The sequence below is a fragment of the Erythrolamprus reginae genome, chromosome Z (genome assembly GCF_031021105.1).
Source record: "Erythrolamprus reginae isolate rEryReg1 chromosome Z, rEryReg1.hap1, whole genome shotgun sequence".
In the NCBI taxonomy this organism is placed as follows: Eukaryota; Metazoa; Chordata; class Lepidosauria; order Squamata; family Dipsadidae; genus Erythrolamprus; species Erythrolamprus reginae.
The window spans coordinates 6,649,130-6,664,684 of NC_091963.1; the positions used below are offsets into that span (position 1 = coordinate 6,649,130).

General features: G+C 40.4%; 1 protein-coding gene across 3 annotated transcripts in view; it reads left to right on the forward strand.

The window, feature by feature from the left end:
• Positions 1-15,555, forward strand: part of OXSR1 (oxidative stress responsive kinase 1) — a 113,059-nt gene that overhangs the window by 18,328 nt on the left and 79,176 nt on the right. For all 3 annotated transcript variants that reach the window (XR_011560554.1, XR_011560555.1, XM_070766888.1), the window contains exons 2-3: positions 4,194-4,306; positions 10,923-11,031. Coding sequence is in view for 1 of the 3 variants with exons in the window: in XM_070766888.1 (XP_070622989.1) it covers positions 4,194-4,306; positions 10,923-11,031 (222 nt within the window). In the remaining 2 variants the exon portion in view is untranslated. The remainder of the gene's footprint in view (positions 1-4,193; positions 4,307-10,922; positions 11,032-15,555) is intronic.

Sequence of the window (15,555 nt, forward strand, 5' to 3'; positions counted from 1 at the left end):
AGGATGAGGAGAAGAGAGGAGAGAGAAGATATGAAGAAAGGAAAGATGAGGGAAAGGAAGGAAGGATGAGGAAAGGAGGGGAGAGGAAAGATGAAAGGAAGGAAAGATGAGAGAAAGGAACGAAGGATGAGGAAAGGAGGGGAGAGGAAAGATGAAAGGAAGGAAAGATGAGGAAAGGAAGGATGAGAGAAAGGAACGAAGGATGAGGAAAGGAGGGGAGAGGAAAGATGAAAGGAAGGAAAGATGAGGAAAGGAACGAAGGATGAGGAAAGGAGGGGAGAGGAAAGATGAAAGGAAGGAAAGATGAGGGAAAGGAAGGAAGGATGAGGAAAGGAGGGGAGAGGAAAGATGAGGAAAGAAAAGATGAGAGAAAGAAGGATGAGGAGAAGAGAGGAGAGAGAAGAGATGAAGAAAGGAAAGATGAGGGAAAGGAAGGAAGGATGAGGAAAGGAGGGGAGAGGAAAGATGAAAGGAAGGAAAGATGAGAGAAAGGAACGAAGGATGAGGAAAGGAGGGGAGAGGAAAGATGAAAGGAAGGAAAGATGAGGAAAGGAAAGATGAGAGAAAGGAACGAAGGATGAGGAAAGGAGGGGAGAGGAAAGATGAAAGGAAGGAAAGATGAGGAAAGGAAATATGAGAAAGGAACGAAGGATGATGAAAGGAGGGGAGAGGAAAGATGAAAGGAAGGAAAGATGAGGAAAGGAAGGAAGGATGAGGAAAGGAGGGGAGAGGAAAGATGAGGAAAGAAAAGATGAGAGAAAGAAGGATGAGGAGAAGAGAGGAGAGAGAAGAGATGAAGAAAGGAAAGATGAGAGAAAGGAAGGAAGGATGAGGAAAGGAGGGGAGAGGAAAGATGAAAGGAAGGAAAGATGAGGAAAGGAAAGATGAGGGAAAGGAAGGAAGGATGAGGAAAGGAGGGGAGAGGAAAGATGAAAGGAAGGAAAGATGAGGAAAGGAAAGATGAGGGAAAGGAAGGAAGGATGAGGAAAGGAGGGGAGAGGAAAGATGAAAGGAAGGAAAGATGAGGAAAGGAAAGATGAGGGAAAGGAAGGAAGGATGAGGAAAGGAGGGGAGAGGAAAGATGAGGAAAGAAAAGATGAGAGAAAGAAGGATGAGGAGAAGAGAGGAGAGAGAAGAGATGAAGAAAGGAAAGATGAAGGAAGGATGAGGAATGGATGGGAAAGGAGAGGAGAGATAAGGAAAGGAAGGAAAGACGAGGAAAGGAGGAGAGGGGTGAGGAGAGATGAGGAAAGGGGAGGACAGGAAAGGAAGGGAAGGATGAAGAAAGGGTAAGGGGAAAAGGTTGAGGGAAGAAAAGACAAGGGGGAAGCAAAGAAAGAAGGGGGGGAGAAAGGAGATAGGGAGGGTGGTAGAAGGAAGGGAGGAGGGGTTGAAAATGCCTAATCTAGAAAGATTATTGCAAATAGAAAACTAATTGCAAATGGCAAAAGAACTTCAATAATGTCAACATTTGTGTAGGCAAAAAATGCAGTGGGGGTGGGACTGGCTTTGATATCCTGTCAGCTTCAGCATTGACTTTGCTTGTGGGAAACTGAATCTTGTGTTGGAAATCATGACCACGTGTCTGTGGGATGCCGCAATGTCCACCACTTTTGCAAATAAAATAGAATTGAACATTGTGGGAATTTCAATCTCAGAGAAGATCTGGATTTTTTTTTATGCGTTCTTTAAGTTAGTGGCTTTTAGGAAACTTTGCTGCAAAAATTGTTGTCTTAACAGACAAATAGTTGAAGACAATGATAGTTTTATTGATGATGGATGGATGGATGGATGGATGGATGGATGGATGGATGGATGGATGGACAGATGGACGGACAGACAGACAGACGGGATGGATGAATAGATAGATGAGATGGATGGAGATAGATAGATAGATAGATAGATAGATAGATAGATAGATAGATAGATCAATCTATGGGATGGATGGATGGAGATATATATATATATATATACATATACATATATTATTTTATTTTTATTTATTAGATTTGTATGCCACCCCTCTCCATAGACTCGGGGCGGCTATATATATATAGCTAGCTGATGAGGCCAAAATAAGGCCGAAATAGATCTATCCTAGTCTCCCTTAATTTTCAAATTCAGCAAACAAAAAACAAAAAAAACCCCATGTGACACACACACACACACACACACACATATACACACCTGCAACCTTTGCCTTGTAAGGCAGAGAATTATCCTCTAGGCTACAGTATCCAATCCCTTCAGCTCTGCACCAGGGAAGGGTTACATATTTTTGTGTCGAATCATGTTTTTGTGTATACTGTATATCATGTTTTTGCTATATGCTACGGTATATATATATAAAAGAGAGAGAAAGAGAGATGATTTTCCTGCTTTCTAATATTAAAACAAATTTCAAAACCAGTCAGTTTGACTATTTGTTTGGAAAGAAATTGGTGTTAAGCCTGACGATGTTTTGTCAAAACGGGAATGGGTTTCTCTTTGATCCATTGTACTGTGCTGTTCTGCTTTGTTGAGGGTGTTCTCCCAGCTAAACTTTTGCCTTTCCTGACCCTGCTTCCCCTTTGGCTGTTTTGGGGTTGTTTTTTTTTAAGTTTGTTTATTAGCTTTACATTGTTTTGGTTAGCTGCACCAAGGACAATTTTGTAAACAAAGCAGTTCAAGTTTAAAATTTTACCTCTGGATATAAAAGGCAGAAGGGCATTTGAGAATCCCTTTGTGGGGACAGTTGTTTTGCTGGGGAAAGAATCTTTAGTATATAATTGAAATTTGTATGAGTGGTCAGTGTTTGTAGAGGATGTTAATCTGGTATATTTTGGTTAAGGGCTATGATTGAATAACAAATGGGTAACAGGTAGTTCTTCACTTATGACCAAAGTTGGGAGTGAAATTGATTGAGTCATACTATTTATTTATTTATTTATTCATTCATTCATTCATTCATTCATTCATTCAATTTTTATGCCGCCCTTCTCCTTAGACTCAGGGCGGCTTACAACATGTTAGCAATACCACTTTTTAACAGAGCTAGGCTATTGCCCCCACAATCCGGGTCCTCATTTGACCCACCTCGGAAGGATGGAAGGCTGAGTCAACCTTGAGCCGGTGATGAGATTTGAACCGCTGACCTTCAGATCTACAAGTCAGCTTCAGTGGCCTGCAGTACAGCACTCTACCTGCTGCGCCACCCCGGCTCATACTAGTTGTTAGGCAAATCTGTGACTGTTAAACAAACTTCAGTCGCAAGTACAACTTGCATGGTTTTTTTTGCTGAAAACGAGCAAAAAGGATTCCATATCTGGAGCCTTTAGAATTACACAGCAGGTGCCCAAATGAAATCAGAGACATTGAAACAAACTTGTAGTTTTATATAAATAGGTATACAGTATTTTGCATTAATATATGCACCGAACAAGACAGCCAGGCAAAGAGGAGCATCATGAGGTAAAATTGCGGATCCCACAGAAGAAAAAAGGGAAACACCCACTCTGCATCCACAGCAACCAATCACAGCGCAGATTACCTCAAGCAGGAGCCAGCCCTCTTCCCATCAATCAACCATAACGGTTTGTTCTGGCTCATCGCACAACACCATTGCTCCAGCTGCTAAATTTAAATGTCAATATCGCAATTTTGTGATCGCAGAAAGCTGCAACCAGTCATAGATGTGAGTTAGTTGCCAAGTGCCCGAATTACGCTTATGGGGATAGTGTGATGGTCATAATTGTGAGGACCAGTCATAAGTTTGAGGATGACTTTTCAGCATTGTTATATCTCCAAACAATCATGAAATAAATGGCAGTAAGCTGAGGACCAGGTGTAATTGCTGCTAGTATTCTCTACTAAATCTGCACTTCTATTCTACTACTTTTTCTCATCATTCCTATCACCCATTTCCTCCCATGTTGACTGTATGACTGTAACTTGTTCCTTGTATCCTAAATTTTTTATTAATATTGCTTCTTCATTGCTTATTTGACCCCTATGACAATCATTAAGTGTTGTACCACATGATTCTTGACAAATGTATATTTTATTTTATGTACATTGAGAGCATATGCACCAAGACAAATTCCTTTTGTGTGTCCAATCACACTTGGCCGATAAAATTCTATTCTATTCTATTGTAACTCCTCCATTTGGAGCAAACCTGCCTTACTAATTATGTGTTTGTGGTTCTTTTTCAGGGAGTGGGGCAACAGCGGTGGTCCAGGCGGCCTATTGCACCCCAAAGAAGGAGAAAATGGCCATTAAACGCATCAACCTTGAGAAATGCCAGACCAGCATGGACGAGCTCTTGGTACAAAAATTCCACCCATGTTCTTTCACACTTTATTTAGGGTCTGTAAATCACTATGATTTGGGGTTGATGGTAATAATTCTTCTTGAGGCAGGGATTGGTTGGAATTTTAATGCGTCCCTTAGAGATTTTTTTAAATTCAATGTTAAATGGTGATAAAGGTATTACTGCTCTTTGACTCTTTCATTGCGTTATTGTTTCTTACTGCTTGCAAGCTTCCATTGGTAAGCTTTATATACTATTTATTCGCTTTCTTGAACATTTTTGGTTGTACAGTGTTCCCTCGATTTTCGCGGGTTCGAACTTTGCGGAACGTCTATACCACGGTTTTTCAAAAATATTAATTAAAAAAATACTTTGCGGTTTTTCCCGCCTGATGACGTCATATGTCATTGCCAAACTTTCGTCTGCCTTTAAAAAACATTTTTTAAAATAAACTTTAATAAATAAACATGGTGAGTAATAATCTAAATGGTTGCTAAGGGAATGGGAAATTGTAATTTAGGGGTTTAAAGTGTTAAGGGAAGGCTTGGGATACTGTTCATAGCCAAAAATAGTGTATTTACTTCCGCATCTCTACTTCGCGGAAATTTGACTTTCGCGGGCGGTCTCGGAACGCATCTCCCGCGAAAATCGAGGGAACACTGTAAATTGCCCAGTTTGTTTGTTTATTTATTTATTTATTGTTCTTGTATTCCGCCCAATTCCCAAAGGCTTCCAATGAATAAGAACAATACATAAAAAAACCAGCATAAAAAAACATTAATAAAAACCCAGCCAAACATACATGATCTCAATCACATTCCTAGCCAATTCTAGGATTCCTTTCACTCCACTTGGTTGAATTGGATACATCCAGATAAATATTTTATACAGAGGAACTAGCATTCAATAAATAAAATAGTGTATTATCTATCCTGTATGAAAATACAAAAAGGTGAAAAGTAGAAGTTGTTTTCTGAAAAGCTTGCGAGAGAACAGTTTAAAAAGGAAAGAAACAGCAAGGATCCCCAAGCTTGGCAACTAACTTTGTTTGTTTGTTTGTTTATTTATTTATTTATTCATTCATTCATTTATTTATTCATTCATTCATTTATTCATTTATTTATTCATTTATTCTTTTATTCTATTTATTTATTCATTGATTGATTGATTGATTGATTGATTGATTGGATTTGTATGCCGCCCCTCTCAGTGGACTCAGGGCGGCAAACAACAGTGATAAAACATGTGACAATCCAATAGCAAAACAATTAAAAACCCTTATTATAAAACCAAACATACATACAAAACATACCATGCATAAATTGTAAAGGCCTAAGGGGGAAAGAATCTCAATTCCCCCATGCCTGACGGCAGAGGTGGGTTTTAAGAAGCTTACGAAAGGCGAGGAGGGTGGGGGCAATTCTAATCCCTGGGGAGCGTTGGTTCCAGAGGGCTGGGGCCGCCACAGAGAAGGCTCTTCCCCTGGGTCCCGCCAAACGACATTTAAGACTTAATGAACTTCAACTCCCAGAGTGGCTTGAGAATTCTGGGACTTGAAGTCCACAACTCTTAAAGTTGCCAAGTTTGAAGTCCTCTGGTATACAGTAATGAGGAAAAGAAGTCTTTATGCTTCCAATTATAAGTTCTCTACTTCCTGTGCCAATTAGGGATCCGAGCCAATAGGCTTTGTGGTTTAGTTCAGACCTCAATGTGAATGAAGTTATTCCCGTTTAAGCCACAAGGAGGATTGTGATTTCAGTTCAGTTCTATTTTGAGACTGCATAAATGGGATTTGCATTATCATCCAGGAATACCCATATCTGGCCATCCTGTTTTGCTAATACACCCAGGACAATGTTAGGACATCAGTGCTAGGATATCTGGGTAATTGCCACCACCTTTGAAACATAGAAACATAGAAGTCTGACTGCAGAAAAAGACCTCATGGTCCATCTAGTCTGCCCTTATACTATTTTCTGTATTTTATCTTAGGATGGATATATGTTTATCCCAGGCATGTTTAAATTCAGTTACTGTGGATTTATCTACCACGTCTGCTGGAAGTTTGTTCCAAGCATCTACTACTCTTTCAGTAAAATAATATTTTCTCATGTTGCTTTTGATCTTTCCCCCAACTAACTTCAGATTGTGTCCCCTTGTTCTTGTGTTCACTTTCCTATTAAAAACACTTCCCTCCTGGACCTTATTTAACCCTTTAATATATTTAAATCTTTCGATCATGTCCCCCCTTTTCCTTCTGTCCTCCAGACTATTCAGATTGAGTTCATTAAGTCTTTCCTGATACGTTTTATGCTTAAGACCTTCCACCCTTCTTGTAGCCCGTCTTTGGACCCGTTCAGTTTTGTCAATATCTTTTTGTAGGTGAGGTCTCCAGAACTGAACACAGTACTCCAAATGTGGTCTCACCAGCGCTCTATATAGTGGGATCATAATCTCCCTTTGCTCCCCCCCCCTTTTTTTTTTTTGCTAAAATAATCAAACAACTTATTGGATTTCAAGATTTGCCAATTTAGGGCTGAAAGACTTACTCAGCAAGCTCGCTTGTTGAAAACATAGATGGTTTAGAGCCGTGTTTCTCAACCTTAGAAATTTAGGATGTTTGGGTTTCAACTCCCAGAATTTGGAAAGTTGAAAAGAAAAGCACCCATTTTTAAAATTGCTAACTGGAAAAACGTGAGTCAGACAAATGTCTTCATTGGTGACAAACTGGACACCCACAATTAATTTTATTTTCTGGGATAAGATGTACCAGGTTTTGCTCAACTCTGATTTGGCTTGCACTCTGCAAACCATTGATTACTGACCATAAAATGACTGGGTTCCTACAACACAGTAAACCAGTGTTTATCACATTTGGCAGTTTTAAGATGTGCTGACCTTAGGTCTGGCTGGGGAATTCTGGGAGTTGAAATCTGCACCTCCTAAAGTTGGCAAAGTTTGGGAAACACTGGTCTAGAATAAGTGGGGGGATAGGCAGGCTTAAGAAGGAACAAAACCCCTCAGTTTCAATATCTCCGGGACCGCCTTCTCCCACACAAATCCCAGCGACCGGTTAGGTCCCACAGAGTTGGCCTTCTCCGGGTCCCGTCGACTAAGCAATGTCGTTTGGCGGGACCCAGGGGAAGAGCCTTCTCTGTGGCGGCCCCAGCCCTCTGGATCCAGCTCCCCCCAGATATCAGAGTTGCCCCCACCCTCCTTGCCTTTCGCAAGCTCCTTAAAATCCACCTCTGTCGTCAGGCATGGGGGAATTGAACATTTTTTCTCCCTTCCCCCTAGCCTTATAGAATTTATACATGGTATGCTTGTATGTATGAGTGGTTCTTTAAATTGGTGTTTTTTAGATTATTTTTAATATTAGATTTGTTTACATTGTCTTTTTATATTGTTCTTAGCCGCCCCGAGTCTTCGGAGAGGGGCGGCATACAAATCTAATAAATAAATAAATAAAATAAATAAATTATGCCGAGTATCAAAAATTCCAGAGAATTTTTTTTTAAAAAAATCCCCTTTCTCTTCTCTTAGAAGGAATGGTCCTCAAGAATATTTTTTCAGGTCCCTGGAAAGCCTTGAAACTTAATCTTTTGCCAGGCTGAAAACTTTCTTAAGAACCAACATGACCTCCCCTGACTCAAAACACCGGTGCTCCTTGAGTCATCGTGAGGACATGTTTATAATTAGCAAGCAGAAATCTCAAGATGAATGCTGTGCTCAGACACACTGGCAGTGTTTTACGTTTAAATTTGGAAGGCTGTGTTTTACGTGTGCCAGGATGAACGAATAGAAATATCCTTGTATAACTGGAGTATGTTAATAAAACCAGCGCTGTTATCGACATAATCTATGTTGCCTTCGTTACGATCTAAATGTAGTTCATAAAATCATTGCCACAATGTCTTACCCAGGGGTGGGCAATTAATTTTGCCCTGGGGCGGCATGAGAAATTGGGATGGTTTAAAGGGCCAGACTATTTATTTATTTATTTATTTATTTATTTATTTATTTATTTATTTATTTATTTATTTATTTATTCATTTATTCATTTATTCATTTATTCATTCATTCATTCATTCATTCATTCATTCTCTTTCTTTCTTTCTTTCTTTCTTTCTTTCTTTCTTTCTTTCTTTCTTTCTTACTTACTTACTTACTTACTTACTTACTTACTTACTTACTTACTTACTTACTTACTTACTTACTTATTTTGTCCAATACATAATACACATTGAAGAGAAAGATATGTAATAATATAAGTAAAGAAAAGAATAGAAGAAAAGATATAAAAGTATAGGTGAACATATTTGAAAGGAAGAAAAGATAAATGAGATAAGGAGAGACAATTGGATAGGGGACAGAAGGCACACTGGTGCACTTATGCACGCCCCTTACTGACCTCTAAGAAACCCGGAGAGGTCAATCATGGATAGTCTAAGGGAAAAATGTTTGGGGTTAGGGGTTGACACTACTGAGTCAGTTAATGAGTTCCACGCTTCCACAACTCGGTTACTGAAGTCATATTTTTTACAGTCAAGTTTGGAGCGGTTAATATTAAGTTTGAATCTGTTGCGTGCTCTTGTGTTGTTGTGATTGAAGCTCTACCCTGACCTAAACACCCAGACCCACTCTACAGACCCCTAATTGTTTGCTTTACAGCAACACGGTGCACCACAATCACTGCACTGGAGTGTTTGCGTGGTTTCTGTGTTCGGCCGTTCTCGGTAGGAGGTCGGGGTCCGCTCCAGTGCGAGGATGAAAGAGCTGACCGCGTCTGTAGAGGGCAGAAACAGTTTTCACTGAGAATTCCTGGCAATCTTACTTCTGTGCAGAAGGAATTGACCTGTTTAATCTGAAGGTCTAGAAACCCTGTCTCAAATTCAGAGTGGGAGTGGAATTCATTGTTGCTGAATGGTGAATTCCATCTTTAAATAATGGAGTCTCCTCTGGAAACAGGAGCCGGGGTGGCGTAGCAGGTAGAGTGCTGTACTGCAGGCCACTGAAGCTGACTTATAGATCTGTAGGTCAACGGTTCAAATCTCACCACCGGCTCAAGGTTGACTCAGCCTTCCATCCTTCCGAGGTGGATAAAATGAGGACCCGGATTGTGGGGGCAATAGGCTGGCTCTGTTTAAAAAGTGCTATTGCTAACATGTTGTAAGCCGCCCTGAGTCTAAGGAGAAGGGCGGCATAAACATCGAATGAATGAATAAATAAACAAACAGGTTTCTGCTTCTGGGAAGAGATGATATTGGGATCTGTGGTCATCAGCTGACAATTTATTTGGGAAAGCATCCGCAGATCTACATTTTAGCTTTAATATTAAAAAAATGTGACTTATTTTAAAATAGCGGCCAGCACAAGACAACGTGGATACTCCATGCATTGTTTTTGTAGGCTTTCTGCTCTGTCCAATATCTTTTTCCTTGCAGGAAATCTGATTCCCTATTAATAAATTGTTCTCAGTTGACCAAGTAGTTTGTGTATAAATTCTGTTTTCCTTGCCCCAGTCATATTCCTTGATCCCATTCCTGCTGTAGACCTAAGTTGCATTTTTTAAAAAAATTCACAGGTGGTTCCCACAAGTGGTAATGTATATGAATGTAATATTGCAGAATCCAAATAAATAGTTATACAGTGTTCCCTCGATTTTCGCAGGTTCGAACTTCGCGGAACGTCTATACCAGTGTTTTTCAACCAGTGTGCTGTGGCACACTAGTGTGCCGTGAGACATGGTCAGGTGTGCCGCCAAGCTCAGAGAGAGAAAGAAAGCAAGAGAGAGAGAGAAAGAAAGCAAGAGAGAGAAAGAGCGAGTGAGAGAGAAAGAGAACAAGAGAGAGAGAAAGAGAACAAGAGAAATAAAGCAAGAGAGCAAGAGAGAGAGAGAAAGAGAGAAAGAAAGCAAGAGAGAGAGAGAAAGAGAGGGAGGGAAGGAGAGAGAGAGAAAGACATAGAGGGAGGGAGGGAGGGAGGGAGAGAGAAAGAGAGCAAAAAAGAGAGGAAGGAAGAGAAAGAAAGAGGGATGGAGAGAGAGAAAGAAAGAGGAAGGAAGGGAGATAAGGAGGGAGAGAAAAATAGAGCGAAAGGGAGGAAGAGAGAGAGAGAAAATTTTTTTGTCCAAACTTTTTTTAGCCCCCCACCCCGCTCAATGTGCCCCAGGGTTTCATAAATGTAAAAAATGTGCCACGGCTCAAAAAAGGTTGAAAATCACTGGTCTATACCACGGTTTTTCAAAAATATTAATTAAAAAATACTTTACGGGTTCCCCCCCCTATACCACGTTTTTTCCCGCCCGATGACGTCATATGTCATTGCCAAACTTTCGTCTGCCTTTAAAAAACATTTTTTAAAATAAACTTTAATAAATAAACTTGGTGAGTAATAATCTAAATGGTTGCTAAGGGAATGGGGAATTGTAATTTAGGGGTTTAAAGAGTTAAGGGAAGGCTTGGGATACTGTTCATAGCCAAAAATAGTGTATTTACTTCCGCATCTCTACTTCGCTGCTCAGCTTAGAGGGGACTATGCCTGTTACTTCGGTTTAGGATGGTTCGGTGTGATAAAAGAGATTAGTAACTTGCAAGTTGATTTTCCGTTCTTTTTTTCTCTTCCCTTTCAGAAAGAAATCCAAGCAATGAGTCAATGCCACCATCCTAACATTGTCTCTTACTATACTTCTTTCGTGGTGAAAGATGAACTTTGGTTAGTGATGAAGCTCCTAAGTGGAGGTAAGATTTATGTGAATTTTGCTGCTCTTTGGTTTGTTAAAAAAAAGGGTGTGTGTGTGTTTAAAATGCAGATCTATTTTTTACTTAAGTCAATAGCATTAACACCTTTTCTGAAAGACACCTAAAGTAGAATAAGTTTGCAAGCTGATTAATTTTAAAGATTTTAATGATGTGCAATGTATAGATCAAATCAGGGATAAGAAAAGCACCCAGCCTATTAGGACAAATACAAAAGGCATTCTCTCATGCAGGTGTTTGATACATAGGAATATTGATTGGCTAAATTGATGGTCAGAGCGATCAACCATTGGAACAACCTGCCTGCGGAGGTTGTGAACTCCCCAACTCTGGACACTTTCAAGAAGAGATTGGACTGCCACTTGGCTGGGGTGCTTTAGGATTCCTGCTCAGGCAGGGGGTTGGACTTGATGACCTGCATAGTCCCTTTCAACTCTAACAATCAATCAACCAATCAATCAATCAATAAATAAATAAACAAATAAACAAACAAATAAACAAATAAATAAATAAAAACATAGACACAGAGACATAGTCTTCAACTTACAACAGATCACAGTTATGACAAGACCTCCCTGCGGGTACTTCAGGCCCAGTTCTGAAGATCCGATAGCTGCATCATGTGATGACATGTTGGCGGCGGTGGGCTACGAGACAGAATGCTAAATTGTGCTTGCCGCGGTGGTTCCTAAGTGCTTGCGGTGCCATGGTGATTATGCTTTTGCACCTGTGGAGGTAGCAAAATCGCGCATGGGGCCGCAGGTGCACCCATGTTTCAGCATGCGTGGAAGCAAAAAAAACCTCGCCGAAACATGGGCGCATCTGCGACTCCGTGCGCGATTTTGCTACCTCCACAGGTGGAGCAACAAAATCGCGCTGGTCTCGCAAGCACTTATGAAGCCGCTGCAGCGAGCGCAATTTAGCGTTCTGGCTCATAGCCCACCGCTACATGTTGGACACCCAGCAAAAATGGATTTGCATCCATTTGTAGTGTTCGGCAGTTATAAGACTGAATTTCATGATGAGTTTGCTAAAAAACAATGTTTATGTCTGTTTTTTCACCCAAATCTGGCCTGTGGCAAACAGCTGGTTCATTTAATCATCTCAACCTGGGGGCCGGGACCCCTTTGGGGGTCGAATGACTGTTTCATAGGGGTCGCTTGAGACCATGGGAAAAGACAAATTTCCCCTAGTGTTAGGAACCAAAGCTTCTATTCTGGCACCTTGGAACGTATTTTTACAATCCGACCAATCAGGCATTTACAGTGGGAGTGTCCCTCTGACCTTTCTGCCAATCAGCTTAAAGCTCCGTTGGAAGAATTGGCGCTAGACTTATAGTTGGGGGTCACCACAACATGGGGAACTGTATTAAGGGGTCGCAGCATTAGAAAGGTTGAGAACCACTGATTTAATGGCTGCATAATTCGTTTAACAATTGTGGCAACTGTTTTAAATAGACTCAATCTCTTAAAGGCGGCTGCAACGAAAGTGGTGAAAATAAATCGGTCATGTGGGTGCCCCAATTTATGACCAACACCTTCACATTGTAATTAGAGGAGTGTCTGTAAAGTTAATCTGGATTGCTGGGACTCAAGCTGAATTTAGGAGATAGGTGGCAATTTATTAGCAGAAGTCTCTCCTAAGTAGCAAAATGATCTCACTTTCTATTTTCATAATGGCTGTTAAAATAGAGTTAAAATGCATTCTGAATTTCAGTCTTTTGATAACAGCGTAATAATTTATTCATGTGCTATTTGGGCATTGTTCTTTAATTGCTGTTCTTCCAAAGCATAGGCCTCAGAGGTCCTTTAAGAGTAAGGCAGAATTCAAATATAACAAGTGAATGAATAAATAATAGAGTATGTGTGTAGTTGTCACAATTTCTGCTAATCTATGTGGAGCACTGTGCTTCGAGAATTGGATGAGATAATCTCTCCCTGAGAATTGAATGGATGGGGGAAACGTTGAAATATTAATGTTTTAAAACAAGACAGCTTTAAAACTATCGACAGGCTAGAAACATAGTGAAGACTAGAAACATATTTTGTAGTTAATATACCATATTGAATAGGAAAATATACAGGTAGTCCTCGACTTACAACAGTTCTTTTAATGTCTGCTTGAAGTTACAACGGCACTGAAAAAAAGTGACTTGGAATAGAATAGAATTCTTTATTGGCCAAGTGTGATTGGACACACAAGGAATTTGTCTTGGTGCATATGCTCTCAGCGTACATAAAGTAAAATATACATTTGTCAAGAATCATGTGGTACGACACTTAATGATTGTCATAGGGGTCAAATAAGCAACGAAGAAGCAATATTAATAAAAATCTTAGGATACAAGCAACAAGTTACAGTCATACAGTCAACATAGGAGGAAATGGGTGATAGGAATGATGAGAAAAACTAGTAGGATAGAAGTGCAGATTTAGTAGAAAGTCTGACAGTGTTGAGGGAATTATTTGTTTAGCAGAGTGATGGCGTTTGGAAAAAAACTGTTCTTGTGTCTAGTTGTCTTGGTGTGCAGTGCTCTGTAGTGACGTTTTGAGGATAGGAGTTGAAACAGTTTGTGTCCAGGATTTAAGGGGTCAGTAAATATTTTCCTCGCCCTCTTTTTGACTCGTGCAGTATACAGGACCTCAATGAAGGCAGGTTGGCAGCAATTGCTTTTTCTGCAGTTCTGATTCTCCTCTGAAGTCTGTGTCGGTCCTGTTGGGTTGCAGCACCAAACCAGACTCAATGATTCCTCTATCAGCAGCTCCTTGGGCAGTTTGAGCTTCCTGAGCTGGCGCAGAAAGAACATTCTTTGTTGTGCTCATTTGATGATGTTTTTACGGCCATATTCCACACTTACAACCATGGCAGCATTCCCATGGTCACATGATCAAAATTCAGATGGTTGCCAAGTGAGTCATATTTATGATAGTTGCAGTTTCCCGAGGTCTTGTGATCCCCTTTTGCAACCTTCTGACAAGCAGAGTCAACGGGGAAGTCAAATTCACTTAACAACCATGTTAACTCACTTAAGAATGTCAGTGACTCACCTAACAAATATGCCAAGAAATTTCAGAGTTTGTTGCATAAAAATTAAACCAGAAGCACACAGAGATGACTGATTTAGCTGGATTCCTGTACGGATTCAGCTCCAGTGATCTTAGAAGCCGATGTCTTAGAAGAACTTGAAAGATTAAAGATAAATAAGGCAATGGGTCCAGATGGCATCCATCCCAGAGTTCTTAAAGAACTCAGATCTGTCATTGCTACCCCCCTGACTGATTTGTTTAACCAATCCCTGTTAACAGGAGATGTTCCTGAGGATTGGAGAATGGCCAGTGTTGTGCCTATCCACAAGAAGGGCAGTAGAGAAGAAGCTGGAAACTACAGGCCAGTTAGCTTGACATCAGTTGTAGTTAAAATGATGGAGACTCTACCCAAAAAGAGGATAAATCAGCATCTAAAAAACAATAACTTATTGGACCCAAATCAGCATGGCTTTACTGAAGGCAAATCGTGTCAGACTAATCTCATTGAGTTCTTTGACTATGTCACAAAGGTGTTGGATCAAGGTGGTGCCGTGGATATTGCCTATCTGGACTTCAGCAAAGCCTTTGATACGGTTCCACATAAAGAGCTGATAGATAAATTAGTGAAGATTGGACTTAATCCCTGGATAGTTCAGTGGATTTCAAGCTGGCTGAAGCATAGACATCAGAGAGTTATTGTTAATGGCGAGTATTCTGAGCAGAGACAGGTTACAAGCGGTGTGCCACAAGGGTCTGTTCTGGGTCCTATTCTTTTTAATATGTTTGTGAGTGACATAGGGGAAGGTTTGGTAGGGAAGGTTTGCCTATTTGCCGATGACTCTAAAGTGTGCAATAGGGTTGATATTCCTGGAGGGGTCTGTAATATGATAAATGATTTAGCGTTACTAGATAAATGGTCAAAGCAATGGAAACTGCAGTTTAATGTTTCCAAATGTAAAATAATGCACTTGGGGAAAAGGAATCCTAAATCTGAGTATTGCATTGGCAGTTCTGTGTTAGCAAAAACTTCAGAAGAGAAGGATTTAGGGGTAGTGATTTCTGACAGTCTCAAAATGGGTGAGCAGTGTGGTCGGGCGGTAGGAAAGGCAAGTAGGATGCTTGGCTGCATAGCTAGAGGTATAACAAGCAGGAAGAGGGAGATTGTGATCCCCTTATATAGAGCGCTGGTGAGACCACATTTGGAGTACTGTGTTCAGTTCTGGAGACCTCACCTACAAAAAGATATTGACAAAATTGAACAGGTCCAAAGACGGGCTACAAGAATGGTGGAAGGTCTGAAGTATAAAACGTATCAGGAAAGACTTCATGAACTCAATCTGTATAGTCTGGAAGACAGAAGGAAAAGGGGGGACATGATCGAAACATTTAAATATGTTAAAGGGTTAAATAGGGTTCAGGAGGGAAGTGTTTTTAACAGGAAAGTGAACACAAGAACAAGGGGACACAATCTGAAGTTAGT